Source organism: Athene cunicularia (assembly GCF_003259725.1).
Source record: "Athene cunicularia isolate RWA chromosome 2 unlocalized genomic scaffold, athCun1 chr2_part1, whole genome shotgun sequence".
NCBI classification, from domain to species: domain Eukaryota; kingdom Metazoa; phylum Chordata; class Aves; order Strigiformes; family Strigidae; genus Athene; species Athene cunicularia.
In genome coordinates, this window is record NW_020799095.1 from 62,679,381 (window position 1) to 62,706,655 (window position 27,275).

Consider the following 27,275-nt stretch of genomic DNA (forward strand, 5'->3'; position numbering starts at 1 on the left):
TTATCTGTAGTCAGGTAGTTCCTCCTCTTTTTGTTACTTGAATGAAATCATGAGTAGGATGCAACTGGCACAACGGGCATGTGCCATTCCTTTAATATGTTCTGCCTATCTTTCAGGAGCCTGCTTGCTTGCTCTCACACATGCATACACTCATACGCACACACAGACTTTTACTCTGCCTTTGTTCATCACCAGTTTTAATGCTTCTGGTACAAATTGCTATATACGGACTCCTGAAGTAACATATCTGGCCTCAGTGCTGTTCCTTCTGTGCCAGAACGTGTCTGCACCTCCTGTGTGTTAGTAGTGGGATTACTTTGAGTGCATCAGGCAGGCCCCAAAAATGCTTGAATCCCTGGTAAGAAGGGGCATAGTTCACACCAGCTTTCCCTGTGGCAGGTTTGTGGGCTGCTTGAACGTTGATTTGGTCATGGCTGTAGAGGAAGGATGTACAGGATAGGGTCCGAAAGGAGGATTTATACACTTTATATTTGTGTTTCTCAGCTAGAGGCATGTGCTGTGCAATGAGCCTCGTGTTTTCAGTGTCTTGTGTCAGTGATGCCTACAAGGACCAGGTCTGCATCCCAGATGTGGTGAGGCCATTGCCTTCAGGCTGGGTCATGCTTGCAGCATGTGTGGAGTTCTGCCATGGGGGTTGGCTGGGTCCTGCTTCTGCACCTGTGGTGTCTGCTGTTACTGGGCATCTACTGATGGTGAGGAAGTCTGTCCCAGATTTCCTGGGCATGTCTGATTTCACTGCCCGAGTACTGCAGGACCGCTTTGCGTACAGGTTTCAACTTGCCACCGTGATTGTTTGCCTGGGACTTAATGGAAATTAGGCATCTGAGTTGGATCTGCTGCTCTGACTGTGCTGCCTAGAGTAGAAATGTTGGGCAAGGAAGGAAAATCCTTTCCGTGCCTGTCTCCTTCCCCCATGAAATTTTCCAAGTAGAGGAAACAGATGTATCTGGGAGTTCTTGGTACTGATGGTAATTTCCATGATTTGTGTGTATGATAAGAGCTTACTTGACTGTCCATGCTCCATAAAGAAGTTGGAGGTGGAAACCTTTACACTGAGTGGGGAAGCTGAAGCTTTCTTGCTGGATTTGCCACAGGTGGATAAAGCTGTTCCCTGTAGTGTTTTCATGTGAGTTGGTAATTTATCATGCAAACTGGGTGGAAATCATTGCAGGCATAGATGCCTGGGCGCATCGTGGCACCAATGTGAGTATCAGCAGGGTGCCTTCCTGGTGCTGGGGCAGAGGTGCTGCAGCTGGTGGCTTTGCTGGCAGAGGTGGGAAAAGGTTGGCTGCTAAATGCTTGCTAAAAACTGCAGTCCTGAATCTTTTATCATATGATGCCAGAGATGTTGGAAAGTCAGTAGGCTGTCCTAATATGTTGAACACTTCAACAGAGATGTGATAATTCATATACATGGAGTGCCTGCTGATGTCACTTAAAAGTCATGCTCACTCATCTACAGCAGGGTTTTCTTTTTTTTTTTTTTGTCTTCTCCAGCTTTTTTAGAGGAAAGGGCAAAAATTGATTACATGCCTGTGATAATCCAGAGCAGAAAATAGATGCTAAATATTCTCTGAAGTTATTTCCTTTCTATACGATGAATAACTGCTGCATATGAAGTTATGTACTATACACCAGTGACTTAATAAAATAAAATTTTATTATTTGGACACCTTTTTCTGACTTCATATAAAAGTTGTTCTCTTGGTTCATTTTTCCTTTATCTGATTCTAACCTAAGCAGTGCAATCGAAATGCCAAAGACTTACCTATCTAATGCAGACTTCCTGTTTCTATAGCAACAAAACTCGTCCTTGTACTTAATGAAGGAATATTGGAGTGTGAGTAACTGGGACTTTAAGGTTTAGAAAAACAAACAGAACTGCTTTATATTTGAAGATTAGAGAAATAAAATGGAAATGACCTCTTTGCACCGGATAAAAAAATCGCCTAGGCTTGGGATACTTAATTAGTAAGAATGAAACCATGTTAATATCGTAAGGAGCTCTGTGTTTTAATCTTGTTTTCCTAATTAAAATGTGAAAGCCTTTTATAGCAAGTGAAAGTGTTTGAGGTTTATTTTTCTCCTTTCTTTTCCAAAGCTGCTGTGTTTATGGTTAAGCTAATGAAAATTTGGGCTGCCTTGCAACAGATACATTTTCATTCTTTATTGGCAAAAATCCATCAGTAGTTTTTGTCATTGGTTGAAAAGAAAGGGGGGGGGGGGGAAAACTTTTGATCTACAAGCTAGTTCCTGGTCAGCTAGTTTAAATCTGTGTTACAGTGAGAAATGCTGAACAAGCGACAGATGAGAGAGTGAATGAAGGAGCAGCTGTCATTTCTGCCTATTATCTTACAGCTTTTCAATTAAAATTTTAACAGCCGTTAAATTCTAATTTAAAACAACCGTAGGAAACATCCCAAGGAAAAGCAACAATGCTGACAGTAACATATCATAAATGTCTACGAGCTCATGTTTCTTTATCAGCATGCCGATAAGTACTACACAACATTTGTGGCAGGTTTATTGTGCTTAATTATTAATCTGTAGAAGTGAATGTGGGCTAATGTGAAATATGAAATAAGAACATCTACTGCATTTTTACTGGTGAAAAAAATTGTTCTAATATATTTCCACAAGGCAGTCCAATTTTTCTGCTATTTATTCTGTGATTTTTTTTATGGTTGTTTTTGTTGCTGGTGGTGGTTTTGTTTTGGTCTTTTAAAGCTGTGATTCTGATAAATTCATCTTCATTTCTGAAGACTGAATAAAGGTAGCCAGAATTCAGGGTTTAAGGAAACTATTTACTGAACTTGCTTGTCATGAGGCAGCTGAGACAAGCAGTGATGCCAGTGATGACAGTAAATTGCCCCACAGCAAAAGGCAAGATGGAAGACAGGATAAGACAGGTGGAAGATGGGCTTGTTTGAAAGTTGATCAAGATTAACTATTGCAAACCCAGAAATAACCCACTCAGCAAAATCCAGCTTGAAACTGGCTGAGTTGTAGCATATTAAACTGTGGGCAGGTGGCATCCTGTATGAACTGGGAGCCTGTATCCTACTGAGAGCTGTGCTCTTCTGCCTCCCAGCAAACTGATTGGAAGGACATGTGACGTCTCTGAGAAATGTGAAAAGGCTCAACCCAAAATCTTTGGATTGTGTTTTATCCTACATTCCCTTTAAAAACCAAGAATTTTACCAAACTGTAAGATACTTCTTTAGACAGAGACCAAGAGAAGGCTGACAGTGAGGATACAACAGGTCTGCAGGAGATGCAATAGGGAGTATGGAAGTAGCAATGTTTGTGCCACAGCTAGCTGTTAGTAGGCTTCTCTGTAGCTGTTTGGGTGTTTGAAGCCTAAAACCGGGAGGAAACAAGGTTTCTGTGGTTGTACATAACTTTGGCCAAAGGTCTTGAAAGACATTAACTCCCTGAAAGTTTCATAAAGAGATACTCTGTGGGCGCCTTTGCTGGTGGAGAACTAATGTGTGTGTTTGTGTGTGCTCTGTGTTTCAGGGATAGAGCTCTGTCCTCCTGGGCACCGGTTCATGATCACCATGGTGGCAAGCTTCATCGAAATGGCGGGGCAGTTCCTCATGCCAGGGCTGGCTGCCCTCTGCAGGGACTGGCAGGTCCTCCAGGCAGTCATCATCTGTCCTTTCCTGCTGATGCTGCTTTACTGGGTGTAAGTATTTCTTCCTCCTCTCAGGTCAAAGACAACATGAGGTCCTAATGTTGGACTTGGGAAGTGCTTCACTGTCAGGAAATGTGTGTGCTTCACAATACACATGACCTTTTCCCTTTGTACTTCCATTCACCTTTTGCAAAGATTTGACTTTGAAATAAGAAATAATAACTTTATAATTTGCTGTAGCACACACATATGTTACATGCTGTGACATGGTGGGAACTCGGGAGATGGTCTTTGTTCATTGATCATCAAGTTGTACTTTGCTATTATTTTGGCTGTGACCCTTTTAAAGGTGAAAACAATTCTTGAGAGGTTGCATCTCAGCCTAGCTGTTGTCAAATTGTGGCTGCACAGCTAAATTTTCCCTTAAAACCTATATTGTGGTTCTGGGCTGTCACTGTTGGTTTCTTTGGTCTGGGATGGCCAAGCTAGGTTAAAAATTACATGTCAGCTCTTGAACAAGTCCACTTGGACGTCTTGTGTGCATGAGATAGAGAGCCCTGAACTAGATTGTCTGCTAGATTTTGCCCAAATTAGCACATGCTGTGCCGAAGTCTGGGTGACCAGTCTGTGCTGGGCAGTGGCTCGTGATCATTCCCACAAGGAATCCTCCCCTCCTGGCTGCTCCCATTCCTCTCTGCTCGCTGCACCAGCAGCACTGCGGCATTGGTACAGCTATCCTGAGAGAAGTACAGTGCCTCTAACCTCGGGGATGGTGCCAGGTCCATCCCCACCACTTCATAAACCTCCTGAAAAGTCTGTCTTTGTTGTTCTGTCTTAATAGTGACACTCAGTGGCGGCATAACACAACAGAGACTTATCAGAGCAATGTTGTACAAAACCATAACAGTAAGAACATGCTAGATAGTTTGTTTTAAAGATAACACTAACAAGACTAAAATATTTCGTTTCTGTACAATGAGAAAAATGAGGGGAAAAAAGGCCACCACACTGTGCAGGACCAAGTTATTTATGTACTGTGGGGGGCTAAGCTGCTAGTTGTAATGCCTGACAAGTTAAAACATGTAAAAACTTGTTACAGTATGTAAGAATTTTTAACAGTTATATATTTTTCTATTAATGCATGAATTCTCCTGTGTTCACAGCAGTAACCTTCAGAGGGGATTTCTTCTCTTATCCCTGAGGTAGACATGCCACAGCTTGGGCTGAGGGCAAAAGGCAGCACAGGAGAAAGTTACAAGTCATTGGCAAGATAATGGCACTTTTTTGTTGTTTTCCTGTTTTCCAGCATAAAACATCTAAATAGTCTCATCTTGTCAGTGTTAATCTTGATGAATACCAAGAGTGTTCTTGTTAATGTGTGATAATGTTTTCCCAAACCTACCATGTTATACACATGCTAAGATGTGTACTTAGGTCTAAGGTCTACTCCAGAACCTCCTGTTGGGATGTCTGACAGCTGAAATGCCTTATATCCACCATTGGATAGAACCCAATATCAAACATAATGGTTACAGATATTTGTGTTCAAAAGGACAGTAAAATAGTATGAAGACACCTAGTGAACGTGGTAGACGTGACATGAACAGCAGTAACCCCTCATCAGTCTTCTGGAGGTAGCACATTTCCCAGGTGGCTGAGTCAGGATCTTGTACATTCCTGCTGAGAGGTCATCCCCGAGTGATACTGGAAGCAATAGGAAATGCTAACATTTATTTCCTATTTTGCAACAGCTTTGTGGCTGGATGGGACAGACAGACCATGCAAATAGATTGCCCCTTATATGTGTGATATGACAGCTTGATAAATAGTGGTAACAGCCAAAGTAACAGGATTTGAGCTGCCCGGGGTTTTTGCAGTTGCAGAAATGGACTCTGGTGAGGATGCCTGTTTAATTATACTGTCGGTACAGTATGCACTTTTCTCTTAAGCTTTTCTCTTCCATCTGTTGCATATTCTCTAGAAAGTGCTACCATTTTATTAACTCTTTCCTTCCCTCTTCCCCCAGCATTGTATTGGGGAACAGAGTGTGGACCCTCAGCATATGTTGCAGGTGAAGGAAGAAAACTTAACTGATTTGTAATAAAAGAACTGGAAGATTGCACTGCTTGTTAATTCCCCATCATGTACACAAAGCAGTGATTTCAATAATAGATGCTGCAATAGCCCCTGTGCTGCTTCCTCCTTCCTCTTACTCTCTTTACTTCCATCTCTTGCTGAGAGAGAGATGTTTGCCCTCCTGGGCCGGGGTTCAGCCCTCTCCCACCTGTGGATTTGCTCTGCAGCCAGCCACATATGCATGGCTGGCTATATTGTCCCCAGGAGGTAGATGGCTGAGAAGATCAGAAAGCTGGGCATGGATGGGGAGAAAGTGGGAAGCAGCAGATTTACCTAAGACGGATGGACTGGTGGGGCTGGGGCACCTGCAAATTGAGCAATATGCCTTTGCTGAGCTCTGAAATCATTCTGGAAGGGCAGAGAGGCATCCACGTAAGCCAGATGTGAGCACAGGGGTTGGTGACAAATGTATAAAGATAAGTTAATAGAACTTAGGCTCATTTCAAAGTGTGTGTGTGTGTGTGTGTGTGTGTGTTAGAGCCATGAGGGAAGGGGAGCTCCAGTTATACAGAGGCACTATTTCCTCTCCTTTGGACGCAGGAAGCTCCTGACAGAATCATGCCATGAAGGTCAGCAAAGGTATCAGTAATCTGAAATAAACTCCTGCTTCACTCTAACCAAAACTGAAGAACTGGGAAGGGGTGACCAGTTCTTTTCTGGCACTGTTAGATAGGATTTACCCTCACCAAGACACAAAGTTGTAATAACTGAGCTTGTTGCCCTGGGGCAGGCCCCTAATTGACACATGACACTCTTCCCATGGACAAGGGTTTGCTCTGCATCCGGACAGGATCTCAGTTCTCCTTCCAGCTAGGTGTGGCTCCTGCCTGACCTTTTTCTGTCTGTCAAGGATTCTTCTCTGCTCTTAGGATTTCTCAGGCTTCAGATCTTTTTTCCAGTGTCCTTCCCCCTCTCCCCTCCCAAGCAGCAGCTGTGTAACAGGAGATGAACATTTACCCCTACTCACCCACTCCCCAGTCTTTTCTTGGACTGCAGAAGGCTGGTCCTTCCCTCACTGATGGAGGTGGCAAGACGACTGTCAACCAGGTGTCTGCAGTCAGGTCAGCCTGGTGATCTGGACAACTGTCCACTCTCAGCTGAAAGCTGTCTTGGCCTCGTTCAATTAGTATTTAAAGTCAGGTGATGAAGTGTGTGGTTGTGATCAGATTTCTGTGCGGAGGTCCACAGTGATCAGGAGGATTGGATTTATTTTTTTTTTTGCTTTTGAGTTGTGATGGTGCTTGGTTTTGCAACAGTAGGTAAGTTACAAATGACCCTTGACATCAGAGTCCATGCTCCATGAGTGAGCTCAGACTGTCTCACACAGAGACAGGGTGGCCAGCACTTCGCCTTGCTGTGCCTGATGACCTGGGCTCAGAGCAGCCCAGGAGTTTTTAAAGATCCTTAAATGAACCTCCCACTGCTCACACTGAGTAATGGGGTAGCTAAGACACATGAGGCTTCAGCACTTCCAGTTTGAGAAACCTGCAGGAGCTAGAAGGTAGAGACAGCATTTGTCCCTGCAATGCCCATCCCTGTGGCTCTTTTCCTTCTAGGAGCGGGTGCTCCCTGTCATTTGGGACCCATAAGCAGACCATTCAAAAAGTGCAGCTTTTTAGGCTAGTGGTTGAGGCTGTCTCGTCTCTGGAGACAAGCATGGGGAGATACTGCATTCAAAGAATTCTTAATATTTAAAAAAATGCTTTTGCAGTACAGGACTTTCTGCAGGAGGATATGCCAAAGCATCCATGCAGCACCAGTGGTAGTAAATAAGCTGTCAAGCTGAATGGCTGTCATCATGGCTGTTGTATATTTTTATTTCCTGATATAATTTGTATTGCAATCTGCCTGACTTCTCTCCTTTTTTTATTCTTCCTCAAAAAAATACTTTCTCTATCTGGGATGGAGGTTTCGCTGTCTTCCAAATGGCATCAGCCTTTAAAGATTGGTGCGATTGCCTGGTCCACTGCTTAGAAGTATAAGAACTGAAGCAGCATCCACAGCAAAGATCAGTGCTTTGTGAAGGAAATTTGAGGTTTATTATATATTTGAAGTTAAAAGTAATTGTTAAATTTGTTCTTAGAAAGATCTTTTGGAAGATTAGTGGAAGTGAGGCCTAAACAAGAAAGAAAAATATGCTTGGAGTCAGATCTGAAAGGTTTTGTATCTATAGAAGTATGGGAGATTTTGTTTTAAGATCTGCGTATTTCTTTCGGATTTGTATGAATATAAATTCATCTGGAAAAAAAGGAAAAATTATCAGTTAGGCTAATGAATCAAGTGAATATCAGCACTTGAAGGAAACAACCAGATAGAACAAAACTTTTTTATTTTGCAACTATGTGCAAGTGTATATTTTTAAGGCAACTCAGCTAACATAATATTGTCTTTACTAGGGGAAACTTTTAGATAAACACCTAAATTTTGTCTGGAGCATATACACAATACTGGCCTTTGTAAAAGAATGGCTTAAAATCTATGTATGTGGGAGAAGATTTTTGACATGTTTAAAAAATTAAAAATCCATTCCATTATAATCCTAAAAAGTAGTTCTTTTTTATCCTTTCTTTGTCTTTACAAGAGAATTCAGATCACTTCTGTCAGTTATTTTCCTTCTTTGGTCTGAATTACCACGTGTTAACTGCACATCTCATTCATTCCCTTCTTGACAGCGCAAGTCTATTGCAGACAGAGCTGCCGCCTCCTCCCTGTTCTTTCAAAGTTGTATTAACAGGCAGAACCACCTCTAATACATTATAAAATTCTAATATGTCCTATTTCTATGTGATAAGATAGTTCCTGTATCATTTGTGAATCATTATAAAAGAAAATGTCATTAATTTGCACATTCTGAATCTGTTTTCCCTCTCATTTGTTTCACAAGTGATCCTTCTGCTTTTTGAAAATAATTACATAGCTCATGAACAGTTAAATGAGCAGCTAAACACTATTGGTTCTTCCTCTGACAGAAACTTGGAAGTGACCCTAACCTGGTTTCCATCTTTAAAGCATTTTCCCAGAGTCCCTTCGGTGGCTGATGGCTACACAACAGTTTGAGGCATCCAAGGAACTGATCCTTCAGTTCACGCACAAGAACAGGATGAACACGGAAAGCGACATCAAAGGAGTGGTACCTGGTGAGTAGGACAGGCAGACAGCCTTCTCTAAAGGCTGCATGTGGCATTGCTGCTCAGAATTAAATAATCTATTTGCTGCCTGTAAAATCATCCAATTCATTCATTCATTTTGCTTTTCTTGAAAACCCATTCTAAATTCCAGCACTGTGTTAAAAATTACTTGGCCTGTTGAACAGTCCTAGTAATTATAGTCTCATCTTGCAGTGCCATATGTCTTTAGAGACATCTCTTGAAAAATTTTGCCATGGCTACAGAGTGCACCTTCAGCCCTGTGTGCTTCTGGAGACTCTGTTTTAAGGAAGCTGCTCTCTGGGTTCCTGCCCATTGTGCAACACTTATTTTGTTGGCTGGAGAAGTGGCACCCCCAGATCTGAAGAGCCAGACCCATGGCAGACCTAAACCACATTACAGTTTCTCTTTAAAGCATTGCTGGTTTGCTTTCATCTCCTGCATCATCTGAGTGATGCTGCTCTGGGGATGGGGGTAGCCTGCAAGTGGCAGCAGTAGGGTGCAGTTTTTGGTTGAGAGTCTAAATGATCAATTCCATGGTTTACTGAAAGAGTTGACTCCTCTTGTCACCAAAACAGCCATGCTCGTCTCTTGCAGGGTGCTTTGCAGGAGACTCTGTGTGTAGCTGTAATTAAAACAAAGGTGAAGAGTTTCTGGATCTTCAACTCACCGGTGCACCTGTCAGATTTGGTTCAGGCTCCCCTCTTCCCTCTCACAGGCCTGACAGTGCCCATAAACACCCATTTTACACTGCCACTTGCAATCTGTATCAGACTACCCACTAGTCAGAAAACACTGGAAATGTTTTGGATTTCTTTTCTTTTTTTTCCCTACTTTTTCAGATGCTACCTTCTCTGACCCCTGGGGCTGCAGGGAGACTTCACCCAGTAGCTCTGCCCATTGGTAGGGGTGATGCTCCCTGCGTTTGGCCAATACTCTCTGCCAGAAGTCTCTGGGGTAACTGTATCATCAGTCAGTGATAAAGGCATAAGTCAGCACTGGATCAGACTTAATCCAGAATAGAAAAATGTCACCGTTAACATCAGTGTCTAACATATTAAGGAGTCTTCATCAGTGAGGAGTAAAAAAAAGTCCAATTTGGTCCTGTGGTATTCATACCCAGGTCACTGCTGTGATTTCTGCTGCAGCTGGCAGACTGGTGTTAATTAGCTTGTTTGCACCTAACTGTGTGTCTGGGATTACAGTTCCTGGATCTGTATTGCACACAACATGGCTTTGCAATGTAAGTGACATTTTTCTGGTAGAGTTCTGAAAAGCATAAGGGTCTGTGAGGAGCCGTTAACCCAGTGATGTCCATCACCCCCACCTCCTTTTTGCAGATCTTCTGCAGAGTAAATGACGGATATGGAGAAAATCTATTTCTGAGGCAATGAAATGTCTCACAATTGGACTTGGAATTTCTCAACCAACTCTAAATTTGGCTTTTCTCAGCTAGTCAGCTTCTTGAATTTGCAGATGAAAGAAAATACATTCTAGGGGAAAGAAAACATAAATTATCTGAGGTTTTTAAAGAAAAATTATAAAGATGCAACTGTATGCTAGAGGGATTTAAGCCATATGTAATGATATTGTCCTTGCAGGAATGCTAAGTATCAAAATGGTTTTATGACTATTATTCATGACTGATTACTTTTTTCTACCAGCTTCGTGGTAGGGGTACACTCCTGTTTAAGGAGAGACTCCCTTTCATGTGAAAAACAGAGCACTATTACACATCTTGATGCTATGGATTCTCTGCCTGCAAATACATTTCGATATAGCATTTGTCAGTACGTTAGCCTTTGCAAACTTTCAGTTTAAGAGAATATGGTCATATCTGCCTCTTTGTTGATGCTGGATCTGCTGGGGATATTGTTGGTGCTTTTTATTATGTCTTCCTTTGCTTTTTTTCTTTAAACTCTCTCTGCAGCCCCACACACTAAGACTTTTCTGACCCAGCTCTAGAGGGATGCTGCAATTCTGTAGGGAGAGCAAGAGAGGTGTAGTATTAAAATAAAATAAAATGAGCTTAACTAAAAATTTTGGAAGGAAGGACTTTCTCTCTCATTCTGGGTGCATGGGAGTGTTGATGGACTGAGTGAGGACAGGAGAAAAGTAGAAGTCCAGAATTAAGAATGTGATCAAACTGTGGGCCATGTGTCTCCCAGTGGGTCGGTAAACAGAAGAAAGCATTTCTCTGCTTTTGTGTGTTATCACATACCCATAGTTGCTGTAGCAGGGAATGGGTAAAAAGCTGGTACTTGTCTGGGAGAAAGGATGCCATTGAGCCTGATGCAGATATCCCCTATTTCCCCTTGAGTCCATTGTTGAGCTTTCCTATCTGTGTGGAGGGGTTTTTGTTTGTGATTTGTTTTATTCTTTGTTTTCCATCTGAAAGGGCTGGAAACTGTTTTGCTCTCCTTAGGGGCCATTGTGTGGCTGTTTATTATTCCTCACTGCATTGTCATAACAGCCTCCTGTGATTGAATTACTCCCCATACATTTCAGTGATAAACTGCTCACTTGCAGTCCCTTACAGCTGGAAACCCAGTGTCATTTTACTTGTATGTAGCAGTCAAATTAGTGTATCCTATATAACAGATCATTACAGGAATTACACTAGTTTCATATGTACACATTTTGGCAGCTGATACAAGTTCCATAATAAAAAACCAGTAGTGTTCAAGTGGGTGAAATATTTCTGGGATGGAAAAAAAATGCAATTTTGAATCACTGTCCAAGCAATGAACAGGCTTATTTTCCTTTCTGAACGATCACACTCTTCCCATTGCCTGCTGAAAGCTTTTGCTGGTCCATTTGGCTACACTGCCCATAGTGGAAAGTGCCACTGACCTTCTGTTTGCCCGTTTGCTCCACAGGGAGGTGGCCCATGTGTTGGGTGGGGAAAAAAAAAAAAGAGCAAAATTTATCTCCTGTTTTTGAATCAATCCATAGGTGAGAGTTGTTTGCTAGTGCTCTTCTGGGAGATGTCTCTAAAGAGAACAACTAAATGTCTGGACAGTGGTCCAGCTGCAGTTGAAAGATCTGGCAGCTGTGGTAAAAACCCGTGTTTGGAGGAAATCGGCATGGGCATCTGATGGACGATGCTCAGCCAGCAGGAGAGTTTGCATGGCAAACAAAATGAGACAAGGGATGTTGGTAGGAGTCCAGAGTGTTGTAAATTAACATTGCCCTCATCTACTCCTTAACCTGCCCCAGGGGTGTAATGTAGTGTCTGTTGTGGTTGCAAAACCAAAGGAGAGCTGCCTCTCCCTCTCCCTGACAGCTTTAAGTGGCTTTATTTTTGAGTGATTCGTGCACCTTGTGACTTTCCGCACAAATAATTAGCCTTCATAAAGAGATTTCTGGTTTTATGTGGTCGTATGTTCTTCTTTAATGCTGATGAAATCTAGATGTGCTAATTAGACCTGGTTAAATCTTCCCTAGTATTCTGAGTCTCAGAATTTCACCCATTAGCTCAACACTTTGCCATTTTTTAGAAATAAAAGTTTAAATTCATTTTTGCATCCAGGGAATGATTGTTATCCAACTGCGTATTGAAATGTCATTTGTAAAATAGGCTTGGTGAGTTTTGTTGACAAATATTTCAAAACATTATCCAAAAAAGTCAGCTTCAATCATGAGCAAATTAAATATTTTGATAATATTAATTCCATACAGGTTTTTCCACTACCAGTTTCTCCAAAAACTTCATCTCTACCCTGTTCATCTGTAGAACAAGAAACATACGTTTCTTTGCAACTGCAGGACAGTCATTTTGACCTGAGTGAAATAAATGTTAAGGAAGCATGGAGATCTGTTGGCAGAACAGGAGAGAAGAGTGTTTAGGGGAATTGTATCTAAATCTAAGAATTTTGGGGAATCTCAAAGTGCCAACCGTCTTTACACCTTTTAAAGGTGTGTCACATGTTAGATGGCTTGCATTATTTTGCTAAGATGCATGTTTTTCCTTCATGTGTGGCAAAGGGTCTGTTTGTTGGCTGAAACAGATCGACGGCTGCAGGCTGATCTCTGCTGCACCAGCATCGAGCCCTGCCCCTTGTTTGGGTGTGCTGGGAAATGCACCGCTTGAGAAGCCTATCAGCAGTTACCTGACTCTCAGCTTGATGCTTCCGTGGAAACCCACCCTTGTGCAGTTCTTCTCTTCCCCTGTGGTGGGAAACGTTTTGGATATTCCTTAACAGAAAAATAACTGCAGGCTGAATAACAAAACCCTCCTTTTGCTCATCTCTAGAGGAAAATTGGAGTGCTCCTGTGGACAGACAGGTTTATAGCAGTTACTTTCCAAGGTTCCTTTCCAAGCTTAGAGAAATAATATTGATGTAATTACAAAAGTGGACAGCAAAGATCAAGCATCCAAATAGACGCCAGTATTTTAGCATGCAGGGCATAACAGGGAAAGGAAGGAGTACAGTGGTGACAAGTACTGTGTGTGCATATGTGTGTGGATTGAAGTTAGGAAAGCTGTGGTTTTCAGGGGCTTTCCTTTTAATGAAAAAAAAATGTCATTCACCTTTATTGCTACTGAGCAACACACTGCCATGACTTTTCTTTTATGCATAATCTAGTTTCCTGTTTTGTTTTGCCTAAGCCTGAGGCTTGGATCTGTGTACTTAGATGCGCCTTTTTTTTGTTTGTTTGTTTTTTTGGTAAATAGCAGAGGGAAGGGTGAAAAAGCCTTATGTCTAACAGTCAGTCTCTTTCCCTAATAGAAGAGCTTAACTCTCCCTACAAAGCTTTACTCATATTCTTAGACCATCACACTTACAACTACACTACAGTTTTAAAGCTTGTGGCAGATGAAGAGCCAGGTCTATTAGCTAGAGACAGCAAGCAAGTTCCCTGGACCCATAATACAGGTAACTCCATGTGATGCTACTATGTACAAATCCATCGGATATGTTCCTTTACCAGATTCTGTTTCCTGGTGGTTTAAATGGTGCCAAACTTAAATATTCCATTAAAGTCCCAGGGGGTAGTCAGGTAAATTTGGGAAATTCAGTTAAAACAGTTCAAGGAGGCTACTTGAAGGCAAACTTCAGGTCTTATAAAGGACTCTGTGTAAGCCACAGAGATTTCTATCTCAAACAAAACCAGCCAGTGATTTCTGTTGCTCTCTTGTATGTTAAATCAGTTTTCAGGAGGGGCTGAGTTTCTCCTGATGGTTCCCTGTTGTCCAGGAGCAGAAACTGATGGAGTTTCTGCAACTCTTTCAGGACATGGAGTACATGATAAATAGCAAATAAGAAGAATAAAACTGATCAGTGTAAGTCGTCTTCTGCTGGCTAGGTCTACAGGAATGGAAGAGGAGAGCCCATGCATGCCCTGACAGTATCCCAGGCGAGGGCAGTAGTGACTTCTGAGAGGAGCTGGGTTGGAGGGGACAGGGGTAAAAAGGAGTGCTTTACTGAGGACGTGCCTTTTGATGCCACTGAGAAAAGCCAAATATGCAAGAAAAAAAAAAAAAAAAAAAAAAGGAGGGGGATGTCAGCCTCTATTTAATGAATGACACCAGTTGAGTCCTCCCTAGGCTCTTGCTGGTTTCATTCCAGCCTGTCACAGGTGCTTTGTGCTTGACTGGCACATTGGCTCTGTGTCTGCAGTGCTGCCTCTCCTCCCGGAGGAGTCAGTTTTACAGGGCAGGAACTGTGTGCGGAGGGGTGACAGCAAGCCCTGGTGCTGCCAGTGCTCCCCCAGCCCATGTGCACCGAGAGGGGAGAGGGTAGGTGAGTTTGGATGTGGATGTGAGTGGTAGGAGAGGAGACCTTGGGGAGTAAGCGGAGGCAAAGAGCAACAAGAGGGGATGAGTGGACAGCAAAGAGAAGAAATGAGAGTGAAAAGAGTTGTGGGAGCAAAGAATGAAGATAGTTGGAAGGGACTTAGAGGGGCAAAGGCAACAGGGAACTGGGAGGAATTAACTGCTGTAGAGAAAGAGGAGAGCTAGAGCATGGAGACCCAAAGGCGCTGCAATCATTTGCTTCCCCTTCCCTCCAGAACAAGCTGTCGAGCCCAAGGATTCAGTCTCGTCACTCTTCTCTTGTGAAATCCACGCCTAAAACGTGTGCTTCACCTCACCCTACCACCCAACTCACCTGCTCTGCCTGCTGAGGTTTCCTCCATAGCTCCGGCAGTAGACAGCAGCAATGCATGCATAGGTATCTTGAAACCTCCTGATGGCCCATATATGTCTCTGGACAATGACATTTGAGGTGTTCTTTGTGTTGTATGCTTTTTTAATGTTGGTAATGTTAGAGGAATGTAAACCTTGACAAGTCATGCTCTGGGAAATGCAAGAAGTCAGGTTGCCTGGGCAACCCTTGCTTGGCCTCCTGGCATGAAGGCACGGTGGTACAGCCTTTAATAACATGATGACAACCTATTTTTTCCACAGGGCATAGGATGGACGAATCAGTTCATAGGATGGACGATGCTGTGGGAATGAAGCTGTTGTCTGTTCCTCATTTGTTGCAGAATTTGGAAGGTGTGTAGTGAATGAGGCAGAGGGTTGCAGAAGGAAAGAGGATAGTCTTGGGGAAATGAAGCTGAATGTCTCCTGAAGAGCTATGCGCATTCCCTGTGTCTGCCAGGGATGTTCTTGTGCGATGATGGAAATTTCCCTGGAATCAGGCTCTTTCAGTGATGTTACTAATCACAATTTTTTTCAGTGTCTGTCTCTAGCATGTAATTCTGAGGCTTGATTTGCAGAAAACTGGGAGCACTTATATCAGCACCTACAAGGGGTATTTTTGCATTATTTTTTTCATTCTGGACACAATTCCTCTGTATTTTATCTCTCTATCTGCAAAACAGGAATAATCTTCCTCCTTACTCTTCCAAGAAGGTGGTGAAGATGATTTCACTGGTTTTTATGAAGTACATGAATATTCTGACAGCACTGTAGGAATGTCTCTGAGGAAACCTATGATTTTTTACTCACCGGGAGGTTTGGACAATAAGGCTGAGAGGCACATGTTGAAAGGGAAAGGTAGAGATATCATTAATAGCTGCCCATTTACTGACTGCAGCAGGCATTCTCAGGGAAAAAGTAAAGTGTGATCATCTAAGTGCTGTATCATAATGCATATGAGCAACCGAAGATTGAAATGACAACCTTATGTCTGACTTATCATATCTTTTTTTTGATTGATTTTAGTACGGGATTGAAACAAATTATTGCGATCAGTCTTCTGCTATTATGGTCATTGAGTTATACAGTTGCTCTCATGAAATGAGCTTCATTTTAAATGCTGTTAGTATTTATGTCCCGTGCTTCTGTTGGAAGGCCATTCCAGACTCCAGATTGCTCTTTTATTGGGATACATTTTAGCATTCAATTCAAATACACTATAGCTGTCCAGTTTGTTTGTCTCTTTTCCCTTCCCATTTGCTCATGTCTGTGACTATCTTTAAGTTAAATCTCTTTTTCTCTTTTCTCATGCTATGTGAGCAGACAGCAACCCTGTTCCTTTGAGCTGAAGTTCTCCTCTATCTCCCCTTTTTATAAACAGGTTTGCCAAAGCTTTAGTTTCTCAAATATTGATGACCAGAATTGTGAAAGAGCACCAGTATTTCATTGTCTGAATTGCAGCTACGTCGTGGACACAATAAACTGGTACCTTTTAGTCACTTGTGTTCAAGTAGTGTATAACCAAGTCCATCAGGATTTGCTAAAAGCTTATCCTCCAGCAGAAGTATTTCCCATTAGTCTCAGAGTATCTTACCTTGTATTTTGCATTTTTACTGTCTTTTGCCACACAGGGTCTCAAGCTCACCAATTTCTCTCCAGTGTCCCATTGCTGTGCTGTGCTGTACTGCTGGCAATGCCTCACTTTGTTACCAGCAGACTTTGTTGGCACATTCCTAAGGTTTGTGCCAAGCTCCCTAGTGAGGTTATTAAACAAGATTTTTTTTTTTTGAGAATAAGACAAGTCACCCTGCCACTACACTAACCTCCTACTGCCCTCTTATGATTTTCATTTTTCTATCCCTTATTGCTGTCTGCCCATCAATCAGCTCCTTATCCACCTCATCATTTCTGTATGTTACTTGATAGCCTTCAGTATTCCTTTACTATTAAGCTTTTCAAAAATACACTGTATCAGGCTGCTAGTCCTCCATGATAAAAATAAATAGGCACAAAGAGAGTTCATGGAAGCAAAAATTCTGGAAGGTATAAATAACCCTGTCTACCAGTAACGCAGTATGGCTGTGAGTAGGTTGCTTCAGCTCTGCATTTCGGACTGATCTACCTCCTGCTGCAGAGCTGTTGTGCTCTGAGGATTGATTGAGCCTCTTTGCTGGGCTTCCATAGCTCTTTTCATGTTCAAAGAGCTACTGACAGTATCATTTAGCAGCCAGAAAAATCCAGCAGAAGTCCATCACCACAGGACACTTGTCATTTTGGACATCCTTTTTCAGCAACTTGATTTGAGCTTTGTCTATTTTGTCTTTGCCAAGTGATGCAGAGATGGGTGGCTTCATTTGAAGGCTTTAAAGAAACTTTCTGATTTTTGAAAGCCATGCTCCTGAAACGCAGAGGATCCCATGAGAATTCAGCAGCGTTGGGAGCTGGAAGCTGGTAGGGTTCCCCTCCCCATGAGACTTTTAAAGTCTCCCAATGAATAGTTTTAATTTCCACTGAGATATAAAGAGTTAGCTTGTTGACAGTTTTCCTACCGAGTCCCTGAATAGGAAGCCTAGAGTGTGTGTGGGCTCCAGAGTATGGGAAAACTCATAATGGGTCTCTGAGTAAATGGATAAAAATATTTTTTATTTTCTACACTCGCCCTTCTGGTAAATCAGTCAGAATGCAAATTCCTTCTGAACTGGTGACTTCAGTGCAAAATCAAAGAATAGGTTGAGGGTAGGGGGATTTTTCCTGGTGTTATTCCAGTAACTGAGAAAGCAGTAGTTTGCTTGCGTGGTGTTTTAATAGGTATTGGTTTGATTTCTCTTAAGATCTTCACATTGACCTATGAAGTCCAGACAGCCTAAGAGCTGCCGCTCTCCTGATGCCCATCACAGTCAGTCAGAGCAGGTCCCTTTGTGCAAAGTGAGTTACCTCCAGAAACAGCAGGCCACTTAAGTGAGAGCCAGATCTGTAGATGATGACTCTTTTGTTGCTATCTGAATGATATTTTGATTATTGTAAATTACTGATTTTGGGGTGGTGTTTTTTGGTTTTGGTTTTTTTCTGAGAACATCGGGCTGGTGTATATATAGAAATAAAGGATGGAGAAAGTAATCAGGAAGATAGATGGTGTTGGAGACTTGGGGAGAGTCAGTCTGAAGCAAGGGACTTCTCTTCAGTGTTTTAACACATAGAAGGATGGAAGACTGAATATCAGGTAGGGTCAGAAGGTTTTCAGTAAAAAGTCAGGTGCTATTGGTGTTCTTTTGATGTCAGGTGTGAGGCCAGGGTTTTTTCTCTTTTTTTAATGGTTTGGGGTTTTGTGGGTTTTTTTCTTTAATCCTTGGAAAGGAAATACAGCTGGAATCTCTTTTGGGACTTTTTCATATAATGATGCTATGTATCCATGGAGTATAACCTCTATCAGAGCAGAAGCAAGGATCTACTGAAGGGAGACTGCTGCATGAAGCAGGGCAGAGAAGGGCTGAAATCCCCCTCGTGCAGAATCCTCACTGCAGCTGAAGCAGAGGTAGTGTTTGCCAGTTCTCATAACCCACAGGCTATCCGTTGCTGGAGGGTAGAACAGCAGTCGAGTGAAAAGCAGTAATGAAAATTAGTTTGGAAGGACTAACTTATAAGAAAGGTTAAAAGGGAGCCTGAGTGCACAAGCAAAGTGTGCGTGACAATAAAAAAAGAACATACGGATTGTAGCAACCCCTAATGTATGAACAAAGCAGGAGTGGAGGCCAAAATAATGTTTGGCTCTGCAGGGAAGTGTAACCAAGTTAAGTGTTGCTTCTCTTAATTTTATTAAGTTGTGACTCAATAAAGCACTTATTGACAACAAAATCTGCTTGCTCTTCTCAAAGTAAAAAGTAAAAATGACTGTGAAACATGAAAATCCAAATTAAGAAAATCCAGAGAATATGGTATCAGGGACTGTCTTGTGCTGACGGAGGTATTTTACTTGTACATGCCAGATCTGGTCATTCTTAGTTTGCAAGTGAACCCTTATGTCCGCATGAAGTCTGTGCAATGTGTGTTGTTTGGGTGGTGATTTTCATTGTTGCCCTTCAGCTGAAACAGTAAACAGTCATCAACAGCTTTTAAAAACCTTGTGCTGCTTCTAGTATTTGCTTTGAGTTTTTCATTGTAGAAGGTTTGGCTTGGGCTCAGTTATAGGCTTTATAACTGTGTTTTATCTAACTGCTTCAGTTGTTCTGAATTATTTTGTTCTGACTCCTTTCTAGAATCTTGCTACAAAAATCATTTTGACCTTGCTCTTTGAGATTAGGTACCATCTTTTTTTATTGTGCTTTTTAAAAAATATAGCCCTGATCCATTGCTGAGCCCGTGAAGTGCTCCTGTAGTACAGATATTAATTTGACCAATTTCCTCTTCTGCTCCACCTCTGTGTTTATGCTTTTCTGAGCTTCGTGCTGTGTAGATTCTGGGGAGAAAGGGCTATTATCAGGTAGTAAGGAAAAGAGTATGGCAATATTCTGCTTAAGTACAATCATTAATGTAAAATACCCTTTGCTGCTTTTCTCAGAAGTGTTCCCTGTAGTTACTCTAAATAGAAGATCAGGAGTGACCGTGAGTAGTGAATAGCTCGACTATTTGCATATAAATTTGCATAGTGTTTCTTTTGATTTATTATTTTTATGATACAATTTTCAAATAACAGCAGACAAAAGTGTCTTTTGTTTTCTTTGTAAATTCGGGTGATTTATCTCTCCCCCCCCCCCGCCTTGCTTTTATTTTTTTCCTGTCTTGCATCTTTCTAAGAGATTGCTATTCAGTGGAGTTAGGCAGAGGTCGGAGCAGGCCAGTGAGGACGACTGAGGACACCCGGACTACTTGCGTATGCACGAAGGGAACACATGCACGGTTCAGAACAGAGCTACACTGCCGCCTTTAAACACACTTAGACTAGACAGAAGCAGCACAAGTCTTTGCCCTAAAAAAACAGTCCTAGTCTGTACTCTTGGAAGGCATCATCTTTGTGATGCTTCTATATAGCTACAGCTTCTTCCATTTTTAACAGGCTGTACACCCTTGCAGCTGTCTCTCTGATACAGTAGCTTGGAAACAGTGGTTTTGTTGGCATGCTTAGGTAGGTGTTCAAGCTCGAACCTGATGATATTTGGGAAGTAAGCAGTGTCCTTTATTTTTGTCCCGTGCAGACAAGAATATCAGATGCAATATTTGCTAGGCTTGTGTGTTGCTATAGCATTGCAAATAAAAGTTACGTTGGAGCTGCCCAGGGCTTTAAGGACATAGTGAGGTTTTAGTTCTGAAACACAAAGACATCACAGCTGATGATGGCCAAGGATTTTTCTTTAAGGAAATGTTTTCTGTTTAGGACATCCATCAGAACAATTTTAAACATTTGAAATGGGGAGGAAGGTGGAAGAGGATGAGCTGACATAGTGTCCTAGCAACTTCTTTCTGAAACCTGGATTTGAACAAACCTCAAAAGATTCCCACAAAAGAGAGTGAGCTCCAGTCCTTTCCATGACTTCTCAGGTGTGCATTGCAGGAAGGCAGCAGGTCTTGTAACTGCACAAGCACAGTCCTTCTGGGGGGGGGTGTGTGGTGTGTTTAAAAATTAGCAGAATCATGTTCTTCAGGAAATTTTATATCACACTTGCTGCGATCAAGCTCCATCCTACCCTCATTCTACGAACATATTTTAAAACTGGGAGGAGGTTTGGGGTGCAAAGGAGTTCTTGGGCAGTTCTTCAGCCCCAAGGAGGTTAAGGGAGGCCTGGAAGAAAATGAGGAATATGAGGTGGACTTTAGGCAGGTGGTTTAGCATTTTTAGAGCTGCTATTAGAGAAATCAGTAGTGTCCTTCTCTCCAGAACATCCCTCAGAGTATCTGTAGTTCACAAGTGAACAAGTAAATCTCCTTTTCCTCTTTCTCCCCCCTGAAAGAATAATTTTGATTTGGTTTGTTTCAGAGCTGGAAAAGGAGATCACCAGAAGACCCAAGAAAGTCTGCATTGTTAAAGTGGTGGGAACCAGGAACCTGTGGAAAAACATTGTAGTATTATGTGTGAACTCGTAAGTCCAATCTCCTCCTGTTTGAATAGTTGTGTGGTTGATGAGCTGGAAGCGGTAATGGGAAATGATGAGGGAGTTCCTCTGTTTTCCTGGTGTGGGACCCTTCACTAGTGTCTCTGATAAATGATCCTGGAAAAACACCAGCTTGTTGCAGGGAATTATTTTTTTTTAAGGCAAACATGGAGGAACTCATTGCCTGTTTCGGGGAGCCGCACCATGTCTTCTCAGGTGTTGTGCTGCAAGTGAGTGGCTATCACCAGTGGTTTTGCATGGCCACATGCTGGTACGTGCTCACGCATGCAGACAGTGGCTACTGGCATGCTGGTGGAATTTTTGAAACCGGTAATGCCACAGGAGTGCAAGTTCAAGTAGTTGACATCTAATATAGCTGTGTTGCAGAGAAAGATGTTGCTTGCCAGTAAATACAAGCCTGCTCCCCTGTATAACAACTGTCCTTGATAGGTCTTCAAAAGCAGATTACAAAGTGCTTCAGCTCTCCCAGATCGTGTATGGGGCACACAGGGAGAATGTGTGGTCTCTCACAGAGCAATGTGATGTGCTTATGTGGACAAAACCAGGCATCTGCCTGAGGGTTTCCCAGGTTACCAGGCTCTGAGACCTCCTGTCCAGAACTGAGCACCTTGTAAAGAGGAAAGAGAGGCTGCTAATTTAGCCTTTAACCAAGCAACTTCTGGGAGGGCAGCGGCAGTGGATCTTCTAATTTTTCAATCTTCTAAAATGCCCATTTGAATTCCTTTCTTTTTTTTTCTTTTCTTTTTTTTTTTTTTTTTTTTTTTTGGGGGTGGGGAGAAGACTGGAAATCCCCCATCCTCTGCTCTGTTTAGAAGTACAGAGCGCTCTTGCAGCTTTTTCTTCATCACTTCAGGGCTCTACTCTGCAACCTTCACTCCTTTTAAGCAGGCTCATGGGTCAGTCCTAACCCAGAGAGGACAGCCCCTGTTCTGGGCAGGTAGTCCTGCACATGCACTTCAGGGGTCACTCTTCAGCATTATCAGCTGCAGAACCAACTCTGGTTTTATGATTTTTGTGTGTCTCTCCCACCTATCAGTGGTTGATTCCCTCTATTCTGAAACATCGTTTTCCTCTTAGGCTGAGCTGCTGGATTTAATAGCCAGTGTTATCTGTATTTGTGAAAAATGTTTATGTGGGGAATTCAGCCCTTCTCCCTCGTCCTTTATAATTACATACATTTAGAAATTCCCTAATCCAGAACTAGGCAGCCCAAAGAGTGACTTCTGGCAATAGCACATGGAGGCTGTTTGCCATCCAAGTAGCACATGAAGCAGATGTGTGTTTGAGAAAATAGCTTTCATGTTTGTTTTTAGGGGGTGGTGGAAAAAAAAACTATAGAGTTTTAATTCTGTTATTCCTGTTAGGTGAAGCTGTGCTAAATTTTTTTGTACTGTGGAACATGGAGAAGAAACCTTTTGCAGAGAATTACAAGACATCAAAGGAAATAAATGTGTTTAGTTTTAAAAGCAACTGTTCTGAGCTGTTCAGCAAGTTAAGATAATAGAGTAGTTCCTGGGGAAGCAGGCTGGAAAGCAGAGTGCAGATGATAGATTAATTTAGTTTATAGTTCATGGCATAAATAACAACTTCAAGTGTGTTTGCGTGCACAAGAGAAAGAAGGTACAAACTGTTTAACTCTGCCCTCTTATTAAATATTTGTTTGCTAATTAATATTTCACTTATGGGAGGACCCCATTATAATCTAGATATCCAAAGCAAATTACATTCTTCTATGACAGTAAGTACTTGTGCTGGGGTGTTTTTTTAAGAGGGGAGGGTGTGTATTATTAGGGGTGTATTTTTGAACTATAGCATTGAATCACAAGATTGCAAGAGAAATTCCCCAGGCCTTGGACTGTCATGGTCTCAGTGACTATGTATTCTCCCACCTGTTTCTATGCTTAATATCCAGTTTACACTGACAGCACTTCAAATTCCTGACGTTCAGGAGAATAGAGGTGTATCACTGTAATGTACCTGCCATTCATTTTTTGGAGACCTGGATCCATGCCCGATGCTCTGCCAGGCAGTTAATTTGTGACATGAGGTCTGTCTGATCTAAATGCCAGGGCCAGGAGACTCTTACTGGCAGAAGTGTTTGAGCTGTGATGGGAGCAGTTGAGAGCAATGACTTCCCTTAGCAGCTCTGCTGCAGTTTTGCACCACATCAGGGGTGATGCTGGGGCTTCTCATCTGACTTCTGTACCTCCAGCCCCCTACTCTCCTTCTTTTTTTTGGGGGGGGAACAGGGGGACACAGGAGAATGGGGAATGAAACGGAGTGGCAAGATCACTGGCATCATGAAGAAACTTTTAAAAGGGAGGACACATTGATACGGAGGGCGGTGTAAATCTGTAGATTGAATTAGGACTTACTGTTTCATAATTGTTGCAGCACATGTGACTTCAAATAATCATTTCTAAGGGGTTTTCAGCTGTAACAGGCTAGCTTGGGAATTGAGGTGAAATCTTTAGTACAACCAAACACTACAGGCAGGCAGGTATTCCTGTACTGCATGGTTTTTGCTGTCCAAGCACACAGGCTGCCGCTTCACAGCAGCACTGACTGGCCATCAGCAGATGCATGGGGAAGGGAAACATGTCCTTCTCGAGATAGGGAAGTTCTGAAATATGTTGGGGAAAATCAGTCATGTGCTAGGAGTCCTTATAAAGTTGCTTGTACCCTGATCTTGAGCAGCAGGTGAAGCCAGTAGATTGCAAATGTCTGCTGGAATAGAGGGTTTTCTTTTTGTTTCTTTGGATCATTGCTTATTTTTACAGTAGCACCTAGAAGTCTGAGTCTTTTTGCACCAGCTGTTGTATTCCTTCAGTAGAAGAAATTCTTCTTGCATTGATGTGTTTCTACGTTAAATTATGTTGCAGTGTGTGGCTGCCTTCTCAGCAGTGACCTCCCCTTGCCCTCTCCTGTTTCCCCTAGGCTGACTGGTTACGGCATACACCACTGTTTTGCGAAAAGCATGATGGGGCATGAAGCGAAGATGGCGATTACCCACAACTTCTATGCAGACTACTATACCATGGCTGGTATTGCGCTGGCATCCTGCCTGGCCATGTGTCCGGTGGTCGGGTTTCTGGGGAGGAGAGGAGGACTCCTGCTTTTCATGATCCTTACAGCTCTGGCATCCCTTCTACAGCTGGGCCTTCTCAACTGTAAGTTGGAGACGAGAGCTTTTCAGGACCACGCAAGGTTGACATGCAAATACGGGATCAGGACATATTAGCATTTCTTTTGCCTTTCTCAGATTTGACATGCTGTACACCTGCTTAGTTTAAGAAGTTGAATTTGTTTGAAGGATTCCCCAAACACTTGTCTTAGGTTCATTAACAAAAGGCATTATGTTCTGGATGAGTCTCTGTGGTGAAACTCGTTGAGCATTGTGGCTGCTTCTAGGGCTGTCACTTAAGAAGAAACAAACAAAATACTTTTATTTCAGTATAATTCACTCTGGGGAAAGAGTTGGGTAGGGTTTGTGAAGGGGAAACTCTCCCACTTGTCTGCTTCTTGAATAGCCTCTAAACAAGCAGGAGTTAAAGGAATAGGTGTATGTCCTCTGCCTGCTCCGAGCATCTTGCTACGTGTGAGTAATATACAGCTAGCATGGAAATATGCAGCTGAGAAACCCTGCTCGTAATGTGGTGTGTATATATAGTCAGTGTGAACAAATATACAGGATTTTGTGAGGTGACACAGCTTTTCAAATGGGTTGTTCCTGCCAAAAGCAAGAGCATCCCACCTCTTCCTTTGCAGGCAGTGACCTTTCTCTGGCCCTTTTGAGCTGCTTCAGCTATTAAAATTGCTACAGAAATACTCCCTTTTTTAATTTTATTTCCTTGTCTTACAACTTCCTCACCAATAGAAGATTATGTGATGGATCAGAGAGGTGTTAAAGCAGAGAGAAGGTGGGATGTGCTTTAGCAATCTAACAGTTGCCAATCATTAGACCCCTGTCCTGAGAAACCTCACCCCAAGGAAGGAGTAAGAGGGTTGAGACGTGCTTTGGACAAACTGGTGAAATGAACACCAGAACACTGGTTGTTGCTGTTTTTCATTTCTAAGTTTAGAAATAATTAAGAGCTTTAATGAGAAGGAGTTTTCTGCATTGGGGATGGAAAGATTTCACATTCCTGCATGCTGAAAGCAACCCCAATCTAGCAAGAGCTGTCCGTATTTACAGTCTGTGTTTCCTGAAAGTGTTTAATAAGTTAACCTTTAGTGAACGTGCTAGTTGTGGGAGTATAAAAGGGAAACAGGGAACCTCTTTCATGACATGGAGGAAACTCCAATATTGTGTGCGCTTGCTCCCAGCCTGGCACAGATGTTTATGTTCCCTCTGAGCACACATTTACCACGTTCAGCTGTCCCAGCTGAAAGTAGGAGAAGCCCCCCGGCCCTGTCTCATCCCCAGCCCATTGATAGATGTGACTATTGACATGCGGGTGCACGCTCTGTGTGTGCAATATCTCAAAACTCCACATTCTTGTGTGGTGTCTATCAGGGTCTCTCTATGCTAGATTTGTCTGGGTTTTGTTTGTTGGGGTTTTTTTTAAGGACATTAGATATTTGTCAAGACTACTGAGGTAATAAATGTGCAGTTGCTTAGTGGACAGAAAATATGCCAGAACCATGAAAGTCTGCTCCAGAGCTGTGAAAATCTGGTTGCACTTTTTCAACAACAAACGGGTGAGGGGAAGTGGGGAGGAACACCCTCTAGCAATCATTACAACCTCATCCACAATGGGTTTAGGTGGTTTTGTGAGCGAAGTTGCTAAAACTAAGAGCAGCTGTGGGCTCTAGGTGCTTTCCGATGTGTTGACACCTAGACTTCTCTCAATGCTGTGTGCTCGTCAGCCTTCCCCACTCTGCCCTCGCCCCTTTCTTTGTGAGAAGAGGGCAGCCTTGAACTTCAGAGCAGCTTGTCTCCCCCTGCTCTAGACCATGCCCCCCTTCTTCCTCAAAAGAGCTAGACAGTATTTGGAGAGAAGCAGTGACACCGCTGATTATGAAATCTGTTACAGCCTCCTGCATGTTTTAGCTTAGCAAAGTGTAATTAGCTTGAGTGTAATTAGCAAACGAAATCAGAATTTGAGAAGGAGGGTGAGAGAGGGAGAAGGGTAGTCTCCATCAGCAGGAAACCCACGGCAGACCTTGAGGCTTGCCGTATTCAGCCCTTCCTCCAGACCTTGGGGTGTTGCCTGGGATGTTGCAGAAGCCTGGTGGGAGATCACCAGCAGAGCTGTGTCCAGCTCGTGTCACTGCCCTTCTCCTTGCTGCCCAGTACTGCTGTGTGCTCCTTTGCAGTTAGGACGTATGGCAGCTGGTGGCTAGCGTGACACATGGACCACCAGCCCAGAGTTTTGTCAAGGAATAGGTCTCCCACCAGTATGATGGTGCTGATGCCCAGACTTTTGCTCTAACTAAAGCCTCTGTTGGGCATTCCCTCGGGGCTGCAGCTTGAGAGCAGTTTTTCTTCTCCCCCTTTGTTAACAACAAAGAGGCCTTTGTGTTAATCCCAGTGGTAATTCTGGGGCTCTTAAAAATGCTTTACTGCTGCATTTGTTATCTCTGTCTCATTAGCATGCTGTCCTCCAGCTGAAAGGGGCCTGGAAACAGCGTGTCCTATCTGGTCACAGGAGGATATGCCAGTCATGACATGGGAAACAAGTGTATGAGGGGGGCTAGGGTGGCATGTGGGATTTACATTTATTTTTCTTTTTCCTTTGGATAAATAAATATGTAACAACAGTATGTTCTTGTTTTCTCTCCCTTTCTCTCTTATTTTTATCTTATTCTAACTTCTGTGGTCACGGATCCAGTGATTGGAAAATACAGTCAACTTCCAGACTCAGGTATGGTTTACAGATGATCTGCTTCATGCAGGAAGCGCTTGCCCGGGAGCTGTTGGATCTGAAAGGCTGGAGCCAAAGCACCCAGAGTGGAGCTGCTGCTGCAGAGGGGTGCTGGCGGAAAGCCCACTTCTACACAGTCCCTTGGGACCCTGCTCATAGGCAGGCCTGTTTGTTTGTATGCAGTCTCTTGGTATAGCATCCCCTCTGCATAGTCTA

General features: G+C 42.7%; 1 protein-coding gene across 2 annotated transcripts in view; it reads left to right on the plus strand.

Annotated features, from left to right (window-relative positions):
* The window catches only part of SLC22A23 (solute carrier family 22 member 23), a 111,769-nt gene that overhangs the window by 76,772 nt on the left and 7,722 nt on the right, over nucleotides 1–27,275 (plus strand). The window contains exons 4-9 of one of the 2 annotated variants that reach the window (XM_026843062.1): nucleotides 3,541–3,709; nucleotides 8,804–8,931; nucleotides 15,353–15,442; nucleotides 21,057–21,159; nucleotides 24,130–24,362; nucleotides 27,027–27,059. In XM_026843062.1, coding sequence (XP_026698863.1) covers nucleotides 3,541–3,709; nucleotides 8,804–8,931; nucleotides 15,353–15,442; nucleotides 21,057–21,159; nucleotides 24,130–24,362; nucleotides 27,027–27,059 — 756 coding nt within the window. The remainder of the gene's footprint in view (nucleotides 1–3,540; nucleotides 3,710–8,803; nucleotides 8,932–15,352; nucleotides 15,443–21,056; nucleotides 21,160–24,129; nucleotides 24,363–27,026; nucleotides 27,060–27,275) is intronic. The other variant, XM_026843063.1, reaches the window with a different exon arrangement.